Raw genomic sequence first — 20957 nt, forward strand, 5'->3', positions numbered from 1 at the left:
CTTTGCTACAGAAGCGCTACACTCAGATGGATGTAAGGGAAGGCAACTATGGGTGGGTTCAGAACTACTCACATAAACTACATACAATGTTTCCATCTTACTAACTGAATTAATACAAAACCAAAAAAAAAAAAAAAAGGCTTTAAAGGGAAAAATACTATTGTTTTGAATAAAAAAATGAATTTACCTTTCCTGTTTGATTATCTTCCTACCTGGTTTTACCTTTATTTAAATGTGATTTTTAAATTAGAAGTTACATTAGCCCGGTACAGTGGCACACACTTGTAATCCCAGGGTCTCCAAAGGTTGAGACAAGAAGATCATGAGTTCAAAGCCAGCCTGAGCAAAAGCAAGGCCCTAAGCAACTCAGTGAGACCCTGTCCAAATAAAATACAAAATAGGACTGAGGATGTGCCTCTGGTTGAAAACTGAATTTCAATCCCCAGTACCAAAATAAATTAGAAATTATATTAACTGCAGTATTGCCTTATGTCCTTAGGAGGTTAAAAGATACGCACAAAATTGGTGTTTGTGAATTTAATTTTATTTTTACATGGTTAAAAATGGCATATGCTATTACATGAAATTTTCCTATTATATACAGCTGCTTCTGTTCTTGTTATTAAATGGAAGTCATGTAGATTGAATTCCTCCTGGAGGACTCATGAATTCCTTTTGAATTCTGAGTTATCTTCTTTCAGGGATTCTGTCTTTCTAAACTACTGTCTTCAGTAGTTTTAGGATAAACAGATTTTGTTTCACACTGAAGCCTTTGCTCCCTTTTCAGAATACTCTTAGTGAGTTCAACAGAACAATGACATGTCATGCTCTAGGTTTCAATAATCCTATTACTTCCTAGGACTTAAAGAATAGAAGAATGTAGCCTGGCAGTAAACAAACATACCAGCCTTTTATAATGTTAATTTCATCTAAATCTTTAAATGTGCTGTAAAAGTGACTATAATTGATAGTACAGCTCTAAAGAACTAGTTCTTAGAAGCATCATTTTAAAGATAGTAGTTACAGGTTCAGGACTTTAAATATGGTAAAATTCCAGATTCTGAGCCTTCACTGAGTTTTCAGTAAAAGTAGCAGTGTTCAAATATTCATTGTAAAATAATATCTAACAAAAAAAGGATTTAATTCAGCCCATAGGTGCTGATTGAAGACACGTCAGAAACCTTAGAGTTTCAATCATTCTTTCTCATAGGATTATACTATTTTAATTGTATTGAGGCAGAAACATCAAGCTTATAAATACCATTGCTCTCTATCAACTGGACTGCACTCAAAATAGGATAATGGAAATACATGTTCTAAAAGCATTTCCATAGGAAATGTTCATATTTTATGACTTTCTAAATCATTTAGCAATTATATATGCTACATTAACTAAAACACAGGTATTCCTTATTGCACACTTCAAAGTTGGAAGGCTACATTAGCTTAAGTGGTGATCATTATTTAAAAGGGGAATGATACTTTAGAATTTTTTGGCTCAAAAACGCAGACTGCCAAGGCAGCTTATTTCTAAAAATAAACCCTTAAGACTTTTGGATTTCAAATCCAATAATCCCTTTACACAATGAAGAGTGCACAGTCCACATTCTGACTAAGTGTCAGAGGTCATGGTTACAGGCTGTTTTAAAGCCTGCGAACAGTCTTGGCTACTGCTCTGAGAGGCAGATGAAGGCTTATCTCTAGAGCCTGAAGGTGTCAAGTCTCTTGCAGCAGGTGATGGTGAGTAGTGTTGGGGACCATGGCTTGGGGGTGGTACTCGGGTACCAGGAATGAAGTACTCTCTCCGACCAAATGAACCTAAAGGTCTAAGTGGTGTGGGTCCTGGTAAAAATTCCTGAGGGTCAAGAGGCAGATCCTGTTTTCCAGGTGGAACACCTGGTGCATATTCTCTTAAGCATAGTGGTGGATGCACACCAGGACCTGGAAAATAAAAAGGAAGTTACGTAAATACCCACAAATGTATAAATGAGGATGATTTCAAGTATGTTAATATAGTTTCTCATCATTTCTCCCAAGGCTAGAAAATCAAGTGGTGACATCCTGCCTTGACAGGAGAGGCAAACTGACCTTGAACAACTTTACCTTACAGCCTATGGCCAACCAGCCATGAAGCAACATATGAAGGATTTAAGCATGGCTCTACTTAGCGCCAGGCTTGTCACTTTTGTATCCCCACCATATAATGGCAGAATTATTTCTACCTCAAAAGATCTCCATTTTTATTTGGAAGTACTATATACCATGACAAGAGGATAGATTGTGAAATAAGAACTTCATTGCATCAAAGAAATTTTGATAAAAGGAAATGCCATTGTCTACTACTGTATCAATTAAAAATTCATGGTGTATTTCAGCATGGACCTTATACATGCCATCAGAATCAAGGTGCATGCCCTCCTGGAAAAGGCCTTCCACAGCCACCTAATTCAATTCAGCAACATTTTTTAGGTCAGTGTTAAATCCTCCTTAACACTTCTCTCTGACTTTTCTCAAGGTGAGGAGGGTTTGACTTTTCCTTTGCTATATTCTGTAACCGATTGCTTATGCTTCTATCACAGGTGGTTACAACTTTATCTTGTAGTCTGTACATATCTGTGACATTGTCCATCTCATCCACCTTTCCCTCCACTGCAGTACATACCAACTGATTTCCAACAAACATCTGCACAAGTAATTTTTCTGGTTTTCCTGTACATAGCCGCTTTCCTTCTCTATGAGAGAGAACTACTGCCTATCTCGGTATAAGATACTGTAGTGCCGGCCCTATGTGCCCCAGGAAACTGGAGGAAAAGCTAAAATGTACTAAGTCACCTTTGTTCCTCCACTGTAAAGCCCAGAGATAGCAACTGGTTTAGCAAGGAATAGAAAGAAAAGATGAATATGATTTACAGGTCAATCAGTAGTGTTCAGATCATCATACCAAATGGTGGAGGTCCAAAGGGCCCACCGAGCTGAAGTGGCCAAGGTAGTGGCCCAGGAAGTGGCCGAGGTGGTGGTCCATATGGAATAGGTGGTGGTAGGGGCCCTCCCACAGGGGAGACCATGAGAGATACCCCTGGGAAACGAGGGGGCCCTTTGATAGCCATATTAACCTGTAATTTAAGATTTGAGAGCAGTTAGTTTTAAAATTCCTGTATATTAAGACAAAATACCAACCAGGTGAACGCCAAAACCCAGGACAGGCACCTGTCCAGAGAGCACCATCAGTGCAACAAAACTCTACCACTCCCACACGTTCCCATCGACAGCTGACAGAGGTTAGAAGGATGCTGCAAGAGCGAGCAGCGTGTGTTACCGATTATATCTGCACGGGAAAGGGAAAGGCAGGAAGACTGGCAGAAGGTATTGACAGGTGATTTCTGACCAGTACGCCATGCTCTATACACTACAGCCGATTTCAAAGGGAGCCCCTCCCCCACCACAGCTCTTTCATCACAATAGCTCAAGACTTGCATATTAAGAAGGTACAGAACATAATGAAAACTCCACTCTCTATGCATCCAATAACAGCTATTATTCAGAGTATCTTCGGCAAGCCTTTCATATATCATTCCAATTCCCAGAACTTTTAGTGTCTTATTTTAACCAAGTGGGAACTGAGGCAAATTTGCTGAAGGTCTCAGTGAATGTAAAAGGCCTGGCTTGAACTCAATGCCAGATTTGCCTCTAAGCTATGCTCTTCCCACCTCTACTCCTCTCTATCAAAGGGTCTCTATTCTCTTTAAAGTCTTCAACTGAGAAGGGGTTTGGGGTCTTATCTAAGGTGCCCTAAGATAAAAAGATTTCTCAAAACATGTATATCCCTGGTATAGACATACAAAAACTCACAAGTATTTTCCAACATGATACTATATACACAAATTAGAAAGACAATGCTTTAATATTTACTTTCATTTACAGTACACCATATGAGATAATGAGTATTTCCTAGGAGAAGTGGGTTGGAAACTCATCAATTAAATTTTTATTTTAATACAGAGCAGCAGAAGACCTACCAGATGTAACAGCTACACAAGTTACTAAAGAATGCACTCATGTGAACAAATGAGTCTATTGCTTGGGACTGGCTCAACAGGTCATTTCACATTATCATTATTCACTGAAACACTGTTTCACTTCCAGAAAATCTGTTACCCATCTAATTTAAATCACTCAAAATCAGGTTTGCCTCCTACTGTACAAATGGAGGAACTCCTAAACACCACACTCCCAAGGATAATAATGATGAATTATGTAATGTATAATGAATTTACTTTGCCTTAGAACATTCAACACAAAATACAATGTGAAGTTGGAGTGATGACTTTTCACATTCTGACGTTAATGATGGTTACACACACTTCAGCAACACTCCCAAGGTAAGGAGAAAAGTACGTTCAGTACTGCATGCAGTTTAAGGGAAACAAGGTCAATGCCATGCTCCTCATATCCTTCCCAGAAATACACAGAATAGAAGCCCCGTTCAGTCCTCAACCTCTAAGTACTTACTGCTATTGGATGCAAGGCCAAAGAAGTAACAGTGGGAACTGAGGGGGCCTCGGGTTCACAGGGAATGGATTGCTTTTCAAAAAACAAATGTGGTAGCAAAAATAGAACACAAATAGGGATGATGTAAAGAGCAAGTGCTGTAGGAAAGCTAATGTTCCTGCATGGCCTCATGATTCACAATGCCTGCAGAATTTACCTTGCCCTCATCCATCACCTTGGCTGGAGAAGAGATCCTGGAGCTGCTGTTCATGGGAGTTGGACCACGTCCCGGGTCTGTTTGAGGTCAGAGAATGAATTTAGAATCATTCCAACACGAAAAGAATAAATATCCTGCATCCACAATCCTAGAGTCTTTGAAATGACTTGGCCCCTTACCAGAGGCAAAGCATTTCCCAGATGCTTCAGAAGACCATCGAGGACAAGGAAAAGGTCCATCCATTGACCCTTGGAAAAGAAAGAACAGAGCCCTTGTATGTATTTTGCAGAAGATAGAAACCAATTGTGGGCAGGTCGGGATTCAACAATAACTAGAGAGCAACATTAAAGACTGGTTGCCCAATATATAAGTCACAATTTATAAAGAGACTTAAGTAAGTGAAAAAAGAAATGCCTTGGATTCAAAGACCAGCAGGAAGCCCTGCACATTAAAAGTATTGGTCCTGAACTTCAAGCTATAGACTTGAAGTATGTACGCTGGCTTTTCTTCACTCTGTGTAACCTGACTTCCAATCTTACCAACTATAGACATATTTAAAACTGGAAATTACACTCAGTATTTCACATTATTATAATGACAAGGGAAATATAACAACTGCATACAGATTTAAGGCTACTTTTAGAATATTTGAAAAAGGAACACCATAGAGAGTTAATTTAAAGATAAAGGCTTACACTTCACAGTGTAAAATTGTAAAGAAAAAATAATAATACAGGGACCTCCAGGAATCAAAACTTTTCTATTCTACAGCAGATTTTACAGCACACTATTTATCCAATAAGACAAAATAAGAAATTTTCTTCTATATATGTACAGGCCCACATTCTATAATGTTTTCAATAGAATACTCAAAAAGGGGGGAAACCCTTGAAACACTTTATTGAAAGCAACATGTGAATGCTCACCAAATTCACTTCTACCCATATCTCTTCCATTCAGAGTAGCCGAGACAGGTCTCCCAGCTGGCTCTGCTGTCAATGAAGGGGAACGTTCTCCAGCACTCACAGGGGACGGGCCAAAACACCCATTCTGGCTCAGTGGACCTAAGGACAACAATGCCTTGTTCCCACTTAAAAGCAGCCTTTACACTGCCTGCCCTTTAGCAAGTCATTCAGATTATTTTATAACCATTACACACAGAAATAAAAAGTAATTTACATACATTCTGCACCAAGAAATAGTCTACCTCCCCTTACAAAGTGCTCCCTACCTCTCCGGGGAGGGTTTTGTGTCCTTGCTCTTCCCGCCATTGCTTTTAGAATCACAGGTTCATCTTGCCGCACTGCCATGCTTTGGGTCATTTCCAATAATCTTGAATATTGAGAAAGAATGGACTTAAATGTGAAACAGTAATCTACTCCTTCTTAGATAACATTCAGCATAGTCTTAAAACACTATAAAACATACAGGAAGGTATCAAAATCACATACTTGTCTCTCAAATTGGCAGCTTCCCTTCTCTCTTCAGCTATAGCTCTTTCTGCAGCACGAGCTTTGAGCTATTAGATAAAGAAATATTCAAATTCAGTTGTGTAGGCTATATACAAAATAAGAAAAGGGGGGAAAAGTCTTACCCAGTTATCATGAGCTTTCTTCTCATGAGTGGCAATCTGAAAAAGACAACACATTAAAAAAAAATGTTTAGGGACTCATTATACTAGCCTATAATGGTCTGTATTAGATATCAAAAAATTCTGCAACTACACAACAGTATTAATCACTACCTGATTCTTAAATGAGCGCTCTGCTTTCTGTATTTCTTCCTCCATTTCTTCAATTCTGCGCCTAAAAATTATACTTGGTTTTATTAGTCAAAACAACTGAATAAAGTCTGAAACAATCTGACCATGTTCCCTTTACTCTGTCAGCTATACTTTTAAAGACTTCATCATACATAAAAAACACACTTTATCTAGTTGTACCAATCATGTGAGATCAAAATTAACATTAGACCCAGTTGCAATGGCACACACCTGTAATCCCAGTGACTTGGGAGACTGAGACAGGAGGATCGCAAGTTTGAGGTCACCCTCAGCAATTTGGTGAGAATCTATGCAACTTAGACCCTGTCTCAAAGTAAAGAAAGGTCTGGGGATATAGGTCAGTGGTAAAGCATCCCTGGGTCCAATCCCCAGGATCGATAAATAAATAAATAAATAAATAAATAAATAAATAAATAAATAAAACCTAATACTATCTAATTGCTTTCTAACTTAACTGCGAGAGATTCTGAATTGATAAATTATAATTTCCTTAACTGTTCATCAATGTGTTCTCAAATAATTTTGCAAGGTATATCTTCTTCCTTAAAACTTTTCTTTTTTAAAATTATATCCATAGATTTCACAGCTCTATCAAATGGCACATTAATGGTTTTAAAACATCGCATAGCAAACTGCTTTCTTAAAGAATTACTCCAACATACAAAACCCTCAGAACTGTTTTCATGAACCAAGTTCCCATATGGTCATGCCAGCATTTCGGTGTAAGTCAATTTTTGTTAACATTTTTCATTTGTTCAATTGAAATTTATTTTTCTTCTGTGTGAATTGAATGTATTCATATCCTCTCATTACTTCTACTTCTGTGCTCTTTTCTTCCACATCATGTTAAATCAGATTCAAAAGAAAGCTAACACTAGAGTTCATTAGACATTGAACTCACTTGTAAGTTTTAACTTCCTGTGCCGCCAAAACTGCCTTTTCCTCTTCGGCTGACAGCCGCTTTGCTCTTTCTTGTCTCTCATACTCTTGTCGATTCAGTTTCCTAAAAATAAAACCAGTTTTCAAGTCAAACTTTCTCTTTTCCCCTAGCAGTGTGTATGACTGCTCTATTCAAATGTCACTTCCCACCCTTCTCTAAAATGCTTAGGATTATAAAATAGGAAGGAATTCAAACCTACAATTTAGGAAATCAAAACTGGCAAATCACTTACATTTTCTAACTTCTGCTCTTATTCCTCTAATTACCAGTAAATAAAACAAATGTTAAAAACAATATGTCCCCAAGGGCAAGTCTCCTAGGCTCAAGATGATGAAAACTCACTTTACTTCTAAGTGGAAAGTCAGGACTGATCAACCTAACACAAACATATCAGGATGAAGCAGGGGAGAATTCTTTGTCATTTCTGCCATGGCTAAGTACATCTTTGTCATGCAGAATTTGTTTCCCAATCCAAGACTGGTGCCAAGATAGAGTCAGTCAGAGAGAAAGCGTTTCTGAACATGTCTTCTAACCATACAATTCACCACAGAACATTTTCACACTTTAGACACCAATTTCAAAAGAATTGTGATTAAGCAAAAGGCAAATCTGAGTTGTGACAATGTCTATCAACCACAAAAAGAATCCACACTGACCCATGATCAGGACATTATCTACTGACAACAAGTTTTAACTTTGATCATGAAAATCAAGACATTCATCTACTATAACAAAGGTAGACACACTTAACAGTTTAAATACCTTCTGCTCTCCTTGCACTGCTTGAGCCATAGTTCCAATTCAAAAGATAAGTAACTTGAAGCTTAATTTTCCATGAATCAGAAGGAAAATTAGAAGAATTATAGTAACCAAATAGAAAAGGGGGTTATGTAGTCTTTTATAACTGCTCATTTAATTCGTCAGCAAATATTTTGAGTGTCTGTAATATACTAGTTACCTTGTAAAATGCTGAAGAAGAAAGGAGCTCACTGTTTAAGATATAAATGATGACTCGGCTGGGATTGTGGCTCAGTGCTAAAGTGCTTGCCTAGCATGTGTGAGGTATTGGACTCGATTGTCAGCACCACATATAAAGAAATGAATAAAATAAAGGTCCATCAACATTTTAAAGGGAAACAAATATAAATGATGACTAAAGAAATACAATACCTTCCCTCTGACTCTGCCTTAAGAAGGAATGTGGAAAAACTGAGTCTTGAGGAAGAAGAGGAGAATTTTGTCTCCAATGATCAATGAACTAGCCTGAGAGCACTAAGAACAATCAAACCACCTTGAGGAGAATACACAGAATGTGTTTGAAGGGATCAGAGTTGATAAGGCAGGGAAGATATGTGTATGTGGCCAAGATCCATTAGAAAAAGGAATCTCACACAATTAAGGCTGGCATTAAGGAATCACTGTGACTTTACATAGTCTGGGAAGTAAAGCCAAGATTATGAATTTCATCAAAGGAATAGAAGCTTCAAAACTAAGAAATAGTTGGATGTGGTGGCCTACCTATACTCCCAAATACTCGGGAGGCACAGGCAGAATGATCAGACTGAAGATAGCTTGGAAAACACAGTGAAACCCTGTCCTTTATAACAAGAGCAAGAAAGCGGGGGATATAGCCAACCTTAGAGCACATGCTCAACGTTCTGGTTTGAGCTGCGGTTCCCACACAAAAAAAAAACCAAACACCTGAAAAAGGCTGGGGTTGTGGTTCAGTGCTATAGTCGTTGCCTCACCAAGTGGGACACTGGGATCTATCTTCAACACCACATGAAATAAATAAACAAAATCAAGGTATTGTGTCCATCTACATCTACAACGGTATTTTTTTAAAAAAAACCTGAAATATAGTAACTGAAATTAGTAACTCATTAATGAATGATTTTAGCAGCAGACTTGAGAAGTAAAGTAAATCTTAGCACTTTTAACTAGATCAGAAGTAAATATCAAGAATGAAGCAAATTAAGAATGTAGGAGGCAGGGGAAATCAACTTCTAACATCTTTTACTGAAATTAGAAGAGAGAATGAGGTAAAATTAACATTTAGAGAAAAAGACCCCAAAATTCAAGAGATGGTTAGTGGCCCTGAGTCGCATAAATGTAAGAGGTAAGGGGGTGTGGGGAGGACTACACCTAGGCACTCCCTGATACAACTGTTAAAAAGCCAGAGAGAAATGACTACAGGAACCAGGGCAGGGGTGAGACATTTGACAAAGGAAACAACAATGATAATGGACTCCTGAAAGAAAAATTTTAAGACTCAAGATAATTAATTGGCTATCTTGAAAGTGCTAAACTAAGGAACAGTCAAAATTCAGCAACCAGAAGAAAGATCCTTTAAAAATGGAAACTGTTTTTAACTCTGAGCAGAAAGCTTAGAATGTCCACCTACTATAATACAGATTATAAAAGTAGCAATATTTAATGGATAAAAATGCTATTCTCTGTTTATCCTTATACTACACTCTGATACACTCATCAAACCTATCACTAAAGGACAATGTTCAAACAGAAAGAAAGTAATTTCAAAGGAGAGACCAACAAAGTAGGATGAACAACTACAGAAACGGTAAATATGTGTATAAACTGAATGAATAGTGAATGAATGTCTTGTGGAGTTTGCAGTATATGAAGTACTCACATCCATTACCACGACAGTATCTAATCTAATCCAGGAGCTACTTAAAGCACAGAAATAAATAAATCTTTTAATCTATGTTGGGTTTCTATGAAGTACAGGATATACAGCATGGCCTTTAAATTATAAGAAGATGAATATAACAATCTGTGATTACATCAAGCTTACACAGGGGATGAGCAAAACAATTAAAAATATTTAAACTATTCAAAAGATACAAGAAAGAAAAAACAGGTCATAAAATAGCTAATTCTTCAGAACTTCAGGCACATATTGACACGGATGGACTAGTATTTTAGAAAGTCCACTCAAGCAGTTGTAAAGAAAATTAATCAGAATTTGAAAGAAGTTATAAAAAGATGCAGGATGAAGACAGGTGATTAGTTAGGTAGTAACAGAAAAGATGACCCAGGCATGAGCTAACAGTGCCTGGGGATGAGTAACAGAGTACAAACCACACAGCAGGACTGAATGGATTTTGCAGGAATTGAAGAAAAGAATGCTACATTCGACAGCATCACAAAGAAAATCAACTGCCATTTAGGGCATTCAGATTACTACTAGGGACAGAGAAAAAAAGGTGTTCTTTAAAAAAACACAAGTGATGAAACAAGAAATGTTTCTCTGAAGCTGGCCAAGCATTTAGAACAAAATTTTGAGATTCTAAACAGGTTGCTTGGAGAGAAAGAATTAGAAAAGTTAAGGGTAAGGTTTCAATGTTTAATGGATTAGACAGCAGAAGTCAAAAACACCTACAAAGAGTTAGGTCTGTAAGGTCTGTCTTTGCTTCACAAGACAAAGACTGCTATATATGAGAAGAATAATAAAATATAATAGCAAATACAAGATCTGACACAAACAACCTATTAGAGAATTCAAATATTTTTGTGGATAAAAACTCCAAATGAACTGCCAAATTATATCCTTCCAAAGAAAACTAGCTCAGTGACATGTATATTTCAGAAGATTAATATATAAATAAATACTAAAAACGAGCACTTCTGTAATCAGAACTGCTAAGGTCCTCGTCACAGTTCAATTGTTTAGTGTGAACAGCTGAGATACTCGAGTCCAAAACTTAATCAATAACACCTTTAATAAGTAAATTTTATTCCTTTTAGAATTTTCATTCTGAAAAATGCCATCCAAATCACTCAGGATTTTAAAGGTCAACAGTTAGAAATGTAAGTTCAAAACATATTAGAATTACATGACTGATCATAATGAAAGGAAACTGAAATAATGGTGGGATGGGAGGAAGCATCTGGATCTTCAAAAGACAGGTATTTCCACATCAGTAACTGTTAGTACCAGTTAGCCACTCCCGCTTCATAGGAAGCTGACAATTGGTTAGATGGAAAGAAAATGCGAGTAATGGGACACAAACCACAAAGGAAACAAATCTCCATTAATTACAACCGAGAGAAACTGTAAATAGTCTTTCAAAAAGATAAAATTATCTGTACGAGGCCACAGAGTGATAGCAATAACAAACCTGCGCAGAGCCATCTCATTCTGCTGGTACAGTTCATTTAAAATGTCCACTTTCTGACTCAGAGTTTTGCACTCATCTTGCAGCCCAGCTTTAGCGGATTGGAGTGAATTGCGGTCATCTTCTAATTTCTTTATTTGGTCTGTTAAAGGATAAAACAACTGATCTCTATATGTGTACGAGGAATTGAGAACTTGTTTGAGGGGGCAGTGCTGAGAAAAATGAGACACATGAGAGCAAGAAGCCATTCTTTATCTTTCCACAAGAGTTTGAGACTTCCCAGCATATAGCAATTTCATCTCCAGAAGAACCCACCTTCTAGGTTACACTTTGAAGACAGCGAGACTCTGAGCTTCAGTTGTAAAAGTTTTAGATCCTCTTCAACTACTGATATTGCAGCTTGTGTCTAAAAATTACAGAAGAGACATACTCTTAAAAGTGAGGCACAGGAAGCATTCACAGGCACTGTGGGACTCTCACAAGGAACTATACCCGAGAGACGTCCATCAGCTGCTGAATTCGATTTTTCGCCTTTGCACTCCAGTCACCTGAAAAACAAAAGATGTTAACTGCTTTTCATTTCCTTGCTTTTTAACTCGATATTCTCTCAACATCCCCAAACTAAACACCGAAAGGAAAAAGCAATTGAACGATTGAACAACTGAGTCAATTGAGTAAATTCATTCACTCTTAAGAGAATTGCAAGCTTAGATTTAAGAAAAAATTGAATTCTCAGTTTGTGCAATAAAAATGTTATCTGTTCTACTCTTGTAAGGTAAAACCCTTTCTTCTTGCACAGATCCGTCTCCACATGGACAAGTAAGTGTCTTATTTAGAAAGATTCAATCCTCTTGTTTATCCTTCAATCTACCAACAGGTGTGGTGTAAAACACTCTATGCAAGCTATATCCAACTTGGGAGAGAACATCTGGAAATATCTTCCACATCAGTAAACACTGCTACCCCTCCCTCCAGCTTCCTTATAGCCTCTAGCCTCTGTTCTCACAGCCTTAGTTTAAGGCTCCAACCACCTCACTACTCTTAAAACTGACATGGGCCTTAAAACCACAGAGCCATAGAGACGATGAGTATCAAAATCAAATATCACCTGCATAAAGTTGAGAAACAAGTGTCTCTTACTGTACAATGTTCAATACTCAGAGGTTGAAGACATGACTGTTGCTCTGCACTGTACTTACCTAGTTCTCAATGGGAACTTCACAGGCCTATTCTTCACATGCCTATTGCTACACTACACCCCAGCAACCCACCTCTGCCAATGCAACAGACGTTTCTACACATCCAGGGAGATGCATCTACAATTCTGCACAGAGCTTAAGAAGAAATTCAGTCAGCTGAGAAGTGGCATCTGTGTACTTAAAGACAGGAAAGCAAACAAGAATTCAAACTCCCTGAGACCAATCTTACCTCCTACTTCTCCATTGGCTAGTTCATCTGACTCACCTCCTCCTGTATTTTGACCCTCACATTCCAATTCAAGTTCTATCCGATTCAGCTGTGTAATATAATTAGTCAAAGCCTAGAAAAGAAGTAAAAGGTTGGAAGAGTCTCTCAATTTTAATTCGGAAGCTTTCAGGAGAATTCCAGAGACCAAGCATGTATTTGGAGAATAAACTTACATTAATATTATCATCTTTGTGCGTAAGAACTACTTCTATATCTCTCTGGGACTTCTCAAATGATTTTATTTGCTCACTGAGCTCAGCATGTGATTTACTCCAGCCTTGGATTTCCTGCTGCAACTGAAAAGTCAAAACATGTCAATTCCTATGGGTTAGGGTGGGGTTTTGCCCTGGGGACACCAGGACCACAAGATTTAGACAGGGAAATAGAAAGCCATACCTCCTTGGTAGCCTGTCAGTAAGGGTTGAGACCTCAGTTAAGGAAGAGGGAAGAGTGGCCCCAACCCTCAGAGCTGCAGTAAGAACGTCAGAGCTGTCAAGGAAGTTGACCCTGTTGATTGCATTCCCCAGAAAATTGCTGCCAATTCAAATCACTTCCTTCCAGTAAGAATGGATGGGCATATGTGACTGGCTCCTGAATTCAGACTCCTTATCATATAACCTTCCCTTGCTCCGTGAAGAAGTAACTACTCAAAAAAGGGTTATAAAATACTTAACATCTGCGTGAAAAAGTTTCTTTGAGGCTATCAAGTGAATAACTGATTGATGTTTGATAAGAAAAGACCAACACACTAAGGACTGAAATAAGCTGTACAGAATAGAAAATTCCAAACACATGGAGAACACATATATGCACTCCATTTGGGGAGAAAGGTTTAAATTTGCACATCTAAGAAAAGGTCTTGCATGAATAATTCCTTACCTTAGAAACAACTCCAAGATACAAGGTAATAATATTCACTTCCCTAGCTTACATTATGTATGACATCAATTTTTCTTTACCTGATCTTTCTTCTTCTTAAGCCTAGCATTTTCTTCCTGAACCCGATGGCATTCACACTTCACCTTGTATTCACTAAGCTTAGCTTCATGAAGAGCAATTTGAACCTAATGCAAAACACCACAGTTAGTGAATTGATTCCACAGAAAAAAACAAAGTTACACTTTCCCAAACCAGACATCATGTAGTTCTCATTTTTTGCACATTTTAGCACACCTTAAATTTTTGGTCTTCAACCAAACTAATATGTTGTATTAATATCCTGTAGCAGGTGTCGGCAAGTTTACCTGTGAAAATTCTGAAGCATTCATTGAAATAACAGCCTTTAACTTCTCTACAGAGTTCTTCTTTTCTATTATCTGCCAGGTGAAAATAGAACACAAAATATGCATGAGGATTTCAGTAGAAATACTGATACAAATATACATAGATGCTAAAAAAGATAAACAAGACAAAATGTATTTCAGCCCACCCCCTTACTTTTCAGGGAACCAGACTAAAAGGTCAAAGTACAGAAAGTGAAAATGAAATAAGGAAATAAAATTTTTAAACGTACACAAAAATACTCTTTTAAGTACACCAGTTCAAATTAGTAATTTTTTTTCTACTGATGGAGAAAAAAAGATTTCCCAAGATCATGTTAAAGCTCTCTTGCCTGAAGTAAAAATGATAGAATCTAAGGGAGAATAGACAAATCTCACATAGTGAAGAATTCCAAAAATCTATAAAGACATTTGCTCCTCCAGGAAGTGCAACAGAACTCTTCACTCTTTGCAGTGCCTGGGATTGAATCCTGGGCCTTCTGCATGCTAGGCAAGTGTTCTACCATGAGCTGTATCCTTAGCCCTTAACTCTTCATACGTTCACTATGGACTGTACATAGTAACTTCCAAAGAATAGGCAAGGGATTGGAAGAATCCCAGTGGAGAAATCTGGTGAACACTACCTCAGCTAGGTGATCAAGCTTACCTGGGGGTGGGATATTTCAGAACACTCTCGACTATCTTTGCATCTTTTATGTAATTATAGAACTATTCTAAAGTAAAAAGTTTTAAAAAAGAGGATGCTGTAAAACAAAACAATATACAAACACTCTTCGATGGGGCAATAGTTCCTGCATGTTTCAGAGGGCAGAGCAAAGCAATATGAAAATTATCCAGGATTGAGGACACAAATATAAAAATAATTTGTTGGATCAGTACTGAAAAGTTCCACTAAATGGGCAGAAGCATCCCCTGACTTCTAGTCTGACTTTACTTAACACCACGGGGAAAGTCCAACTTAACCCATTTTACAAAATACTTCAAAAGCCAAATTACACTAACACTTAGCCACCAAAACTCTTACCAAGTCCTCATTGTTGACATTCTGTTCTCTCTCAGATTCTAACACAACATGAAGACTTTTAGCTCTGTTCTCAAGAATCTCATTAGTTTCGTTAAGTAGCTTGATTTTATCCTAGGAAAACAGATGTCAAGATTAATAGTTACTCATTACATTGACTTTTGAGTTTAGAATGTAACGCCCATAAAACAAGGGATTTGTACCTTGTATTTCATTCCTGCGTCAGAGAGGACCATATTTTGTTTTTTGGTTTCTTGGACATGTTTTTTTGATTCCTTGATCTATGTAAAATAAAGCATTCACAATTAAAAGATACATGTTATAGTCTTACTAAAACTTACGTCCAGGTAAGTGACTCCTTCCAGAATGAAACAAACATTTAAAAATGATTTTAAAATATCTCAACTATAAAACAGGTGGAAATGATTCAAGCTGGAATCAAGGGGGAAAGAAACTAGAAAAATAATTCTACCTTCTGTTCAAAAGTTGACACTTTTTGCACTAGTTCTTCATTTTCTTTCTTCATGTTCTTTAACTTTTCAGAAATTTGCTGTGCAGTAACTAAAAGCGGGGGGGGGGGGGGGGGGGTTTCCAGATTATTACAATCACTAAATGAAATTCAATTAAATCGACCGAAAGCAGAGACATGTTATCTGGCATTATGAGGAAATACTTCTTTGCATAACTATCATGCCCTTAAAAAGCAATCTATAGTTAACAGCAATAAGGGTGTGAAACACTATTAAAATTTAAGAAAAATGTAAGAACGATGATATTTCAATTGAAGCTCATTTCAAAGATGGGAAATACAGTAAAATGTAGTTTGATATTCCTCACTTCTTTTTTTTTTTTCCCCTTCTTCTTCCCCTCACTTCTTAAAACATTTTCTTTTCCCAGAAAATGGAATCATTTCAAATTTATATAAATTTTTGGCAAAGAAAAACAAAATGAAAGCATACTGACTCACAGTACCATTCTTTATCTACTCGAATCAATGATTGAATGTATGATTAAATCATTAGCTCAAAATACTGTTCGAATGTACAACATCTGCATTACATCAATATTCAAAGTGAATATGACCCAATTAAAACTAATCATCTTCTTCCCACTATTTGTTCCTCCTCATCTCCTATCTCAGTTGGTACCACCAACATCTGCTCTATTATCCAAGTTAGCAACCTAGGAATAGTAAAATTTTTAAGAGTTAAAAAAATTAGGAACATCAACAATCACTATCTACTTCTAACACATATAAAACACACATCAAACACAAATAGAAAGGGTTACTAAAAGTTACAGAAGAAGGCTAAAAATTTACCTTGATATATTGTTTCTTTGACCTAAAAGAGAGAGAAATAAAGATTAAATTTGATGTCATGCATCTGCTTAAAAGAAACAGAATCAAAACCAAATGAGAATATAATAACTGTCTGGTACTGGATTAAAAAGTAAGTAAAGGAGAACAAGCATTTCATTACCATCTGTCATATAGAAATACTAAGGTATGTATCTTATGCTACAGGGAATATATATCTATTCCAATCTTATGACTTGAGAACTTACCTTTAATAATAGAAATGGCTACTATTTTCAGAAAAATACACTAATGCTTCACTTACTCAAAATTATTTATTTGATAATTTTAAACAGCCAGGATAAAGTCTAAGAACAATGACTGTTCAAAGAACTCTGAGGAAACAAAATTAAAGATCTGCCACTTGTTTATTTTCTTAGATGTCGATGGACCTTTATTTTATTCATCTCTTTATATGTGGTACTGAGAATCGAACCCAGTGCCTCGCACAGGCTAAGCAAGGGCTTCTATCACTGAGCCACACACCCACCACCGGCATGTGCTGCTTTCACTCACCAAAAAACATCTTAGAACTCCAATTTCAATTTGGCAATTGGCTGAATTTAGAAATAATCTAAGAGGCTACATCACCTATTTCTGCAAACCACTAAAAATAGCAGTAAGAATTCTTAAAAAAAAAAAAAAAAAAAAGATTGCTAGAAGAAAATACGCAAGCAACAAGAGAAATGACAGTTAACATCTTCTGGAAAGAGCAAAACCTGAATCATTTCCCAAAGACAGCAATGAACTGTCACATAATAAAACCTAAGCAATGATTCTTTTAAAACTTCACTAAATTTCTTTGTAAATTAGCATATATTTCTCCTTTTCAATGGTATAAATGGTGATGGGATACTCAGATGTATCCACAGATCATCCATGGTATCTTGCTAATACTGTAGACCCTAAAATTCCACTTAGAATGATCTTGTTGTAGGAAAATACATTCAGAAAACTCCAACATAGAAAGAAATGGCCATTTCTCTAATGTCATAGGCTTACTAATCAGAGAGTAAGCTTTCACCCAAAATGACAGCAGGGGAAAATGGGAAGTAGCAAAAAGCTGGCATCTAAGGTAGGGACCAAAACTCCAAAGTCAAATGCTGAGACTGAGGAGCAGCAGCTAAGACCCAGATCCTACTTAACCTAGTGAAAATAGAAACAGGTGCCAGGGTTCTTGAAAGAACCAAGAGAGAAATATAAAACCTTTTCATTTTTCCCTTTTCTCTTTACCTTTCTATCCTCCTTTTCCCTTTTAGCTGAGAACAAGTTCAATGAGATTAGAAAAGTCCTCACAGGAATCCATGCAAAGGATTCTTCTTTTTAAGAAGGCATTTCTTTTTAAGTGCTTTTATACTCAATTGTACAAGGAGAGGCTTGTATTAACAATGGAATGTCCGAAATGATCAAGTAATCAGAAAAGGAATACTGAGATTTGGAAAGATTTGGGGCCAATGGTTCTGGCCACTTTAACTGTTGAGTTTCCACTGGTGGCTTTTCAAGCAAAGTTCACTTACCTAAAATAATTTTCCTATGATTATGTTAAGTAACTATCAAGCAGAATGACCTACAGTACAAACCTACATATGTTTAAGCATATATACATGTATACATACACATACATATATGTATACAGACACATATATAGACAGATTCTGCTCAGAAAAAAAGAAGACTAAGGAACAAAAAATGCAATAATATGTCTCTGGACAACATATAATCTATACTTCCAAATAAAGAGCATTTCCTTAACATGTGATTGAATGACAAAATCTGGGAAATGCATATATAAAAGACTGAAAAATTACCTCATCTGCTTTTCATCATTTTGCTATATTCCTCTGCAGCACTTTTTTCTTGTGTATGTGTTTATATAACACACAGTTCATCAACATTTAAATCTTAGTTTCTGCTTTTTTCTATTTCACATTAAAATGTGAGCATTTTCTGTGCCTCAAAGTCTTTGAAATATGTAAAGCTGCATACTATTCCATTATACGAACATATGAGAACTTAAAAAGACCCCTGTAATGGAATGAGTTGTGCTAAGTTTTCAATCTAATACACAGTTCCACTGAAAACCCTTACCGAAAATCATTAAAGCATAGTTAGTTATTTCTTTAGGATAGACTACTAGACATATTATGCTCCATAAAAGGATATTTATACAACCTATCCCATCTTTTATCTCACTTGAAGACTTCTGATACATATGAAACTACTGGTCAGAATGGCTGTAAGAATTACCAGTTCTTGTTTAGTACTGGCTAACTGTGGGGAGCCATCCTTATCTAGCAGAATCAAATGAGATTGAGCCATGGGACACAGAGGCCTGACTTCTAGGCACTGGCAGTCTTGGAGTTTTGTCCCATATTGCCAGGGAATGTGTGGTGCTGTGTGGGAGTGATTCCCTGTATAGTTCTATGTTAGTTTCCCTGAGAAAATGGCTCCCCTAACTCCACTCCATCCTGTTCATCACAGAGGAAGTTCCTCCTGGGTCTTGGCTCCCTTTACCTGCGAAACTTAAATAAAGGAGTAGTAAGTAAAAAAAAAAAAAAAAAAAAAAAGAATTACCAGTTCTTCCCACTGTACCTACCTAATTCTTAATCTTTAGGTTTTGATACAAGGAACTTATAAATTGAAGTTTTCTCCTTGAGATTTTTCAGGTTATCTTGTTTTCTTAAATCTTTACCAACACAAAGATTACACTAAATTATTCTATAAAGTGAGTGTGACTTCAACCACTAATTTGTGTTTAAGTTGGTATCCTGAAAAGGGGAGAGGCAGTGACTACAGAATACCCCATGCATTTATGTGCTAAGGTAGAAGGAAGTTAATTTACTCACAACAAGAATAGTTCTCCAGAAGAAAATGGCAAATGAAACAATTCCCAAGAAGACAGTGAGAAGTACAGGCTTCCACGGCAGTCCATAAAAATCAGGCCCAGGCTGAACACCATTGGGCAATGTGGCAACTAGCTGAAATAGACAGGTTAGAAGCAATGAGAAACCTTATATTCATAACAAAACAGTCACAAAGAATCATCATGGCAGTTCCAAAACCACCACCATCATTTGAAATCTACCTCCACAAAATTCTCCAGTAGCTTCTTCGAGAGACAGGATCCTGGCAGTGTCATATTTCTTGTTCGCCCGCAGTTTAAATACTTTAAATCGAGCATCTATTTCCATTTGGAATAGGCCCTGCCGACATCATATTGTCTGCCACCTGGCTAGAATCCCTCCGTATGATATTTCTCTCACAGATAACCCGGTCTATATGATTAAAAAAAATTGTGTTAGATAAAAACTTAAGTATATGATAAAACTAATTAATTTTATGGCTACAAATAACACCACGAGGATAAGGAATAATGCAAATAACGAAATATTTCTCTAAGGTTTTAAGTCATATTTCCATTCTACCCATATAAACAAAGACAAATGTCAAGTAATGCCAGACAACTCTAGAAAACTGGCTTAGATAAACTACTCTGAACCTAACTTCCTTCTACGAAAGTCCACGTCTAACTAAATGTGCGCTCAAAGCGAGCATATCAAACACCAGCCTTCGCTCCTCTACTCCACACCGCCCTCCTCAAGTGTCCAGAGGACTCTCATTCTGACCCCACCTCCCAACAGTCTCCAGACTGACAAGACCCACTGTGACGTCAGCTGCATTTGGGAACCTAGCGAGGGGCTTGCCACCTCTCAGTATTGCGTTACAAAGTGCAATGAGCAGAGCGTCCAGTGCACTCACCAGCTCGCTCAGCAATACAGCTCGGTGCTGCCTGCCCGGGCCTGACACCTCCATTTCCCCGTCGCCCTCAGTCAGTGCAGCCACTCCGCTCACCACTCAGCCACCCGCCTGCCACAGCGGGGTCCCTCCCTAGGAGGGCTGCGTAGAGCACCGTCAGGGGTCCCAGAAGCTCGGGGTCCCCGGGAGAAGCGGCCACAGAAGGCAGGGCGGCAGGTACTGAGTCCATTGTGCACGGACAGCTGAGCGGTGACCATGTTTCCCTGCTGAATGGCACAGGACTCAGACCTCTTCCGCCGTTTCCTACTTGTAAAGGATGCAGCCCGGGGGCGGGTACTGGGAATGACCCTCGCCTTCCCCCGCCGCTGGCGCTTCCCGCCCTACGCCTGCAAAACACATCATCAGCCGGTGCGGCGGGGCGGACCGCAGTGCGTGGAGCTTGAGGCGGAGCGGGGAGGGGAGGGAAGGGGAGGAGCGGGAGGAGCAGGGCAGGAGGGGAGGGGCCG

At 37.8% G+C, this 20957-nt stretch overlaps 2 protein-coding genes across 21 annotated transcripts in view; both read right to left on the minus strand.

Moving 5' to 3' along the window:
* Positions 1-1235: 1235 nt before the first annotated feature.
* The window catches only part of MIA3 (MIA SH3 domain ER export factor 3), a 79894-nt gene continuing 60172 nt past the window's right edge, over positions 1236-20957 (minus strand). For 2 of the 18 annotated variants that reach the window (XM_079106764.1, XM_079106782.1), the window contains 4 exons: positions 4885-4953; positions 4706-4782; positions 2942-3113; positions 1237-1941 (listed from right to left, as the gene is read on the minus strand). In XM_079106764.1, coding sequence (XP_078962890.1) covers positions 1613-1941; positions 2942-3113; positions 4706-4782; positions 4885-4953 — 647 coding nt within the window. In that variant the 3' untranslated portion in view covers positions 1237-1612. Of the gene's footprint in view, positions 1942-2941; positions 3114-4705; positions 4783-4875; positions 4954-5631; positions 6038-6156; positions 6336-6449; positions 6511-7389; positions 7492-8666; positions 8692-11194; positions 11418-11573; positions 11713-20957 lie in introns of those variants that run through there. The other 16 variants (XM_079106778.1, XM_079106781.1, XM_079106769.1 and 13 more) reach the window with 16 other exon arrangements.
* On the minus strand, positions 12348-20895 carry LOC306641619 (transport and Golgi organization protein 1 homolog). 3 transcript variants are annotated; one of them, XM_079106803.1, is made up of 10 exons: positions 20359-20895; positions 19542-19673; positions 16660-16681; positions 15811-15899; positions 15542-15619; positions 15342-15452; positions 14282-14353; positions 13997-14101; positions 13211-13333; positions 12348-13110 (listed from the first exon to the last, which is right to left on the minus strand). In XM_079106803.1, the coding sequence occupies exons 1-10, from the start codon at positions 20506-20508 to the stop codon at positions 12922-12924; spliced, it is 1071 nt and encodes a 356-aa protein (XP_078962929.1). In that variant the 5' UTR covers positions 20509-20895; the 3' UTR covers positions 12348-12921. The 3 variants fall into 3 exon arrangements, with proteins under 3 accessions (XP_078962929.1, XP_078962931.1, XP_078962930.1); XM_079106805.1 differs by having other exon boundaries at positions 12349-13110; positions 20455-20891; XM_079106804.1 differs by lacking the exon at positions 20359-20895 and adding an exon at positions 19781-19982 and having other exon boundaries at positions 12349-13110.

Source organism: Sciurus vulgaris (genome assembly GCF_902686455.1).
Source record: "Sciurus vulgaris genome assembly, chromosome: 12".
Classification (NCBI taxonomy): Eukaryota; Metazoa; Chordata; class Mammalia; order Rodentia; family Sciuridae; genus Sciurus; species Sciurus vulgaris.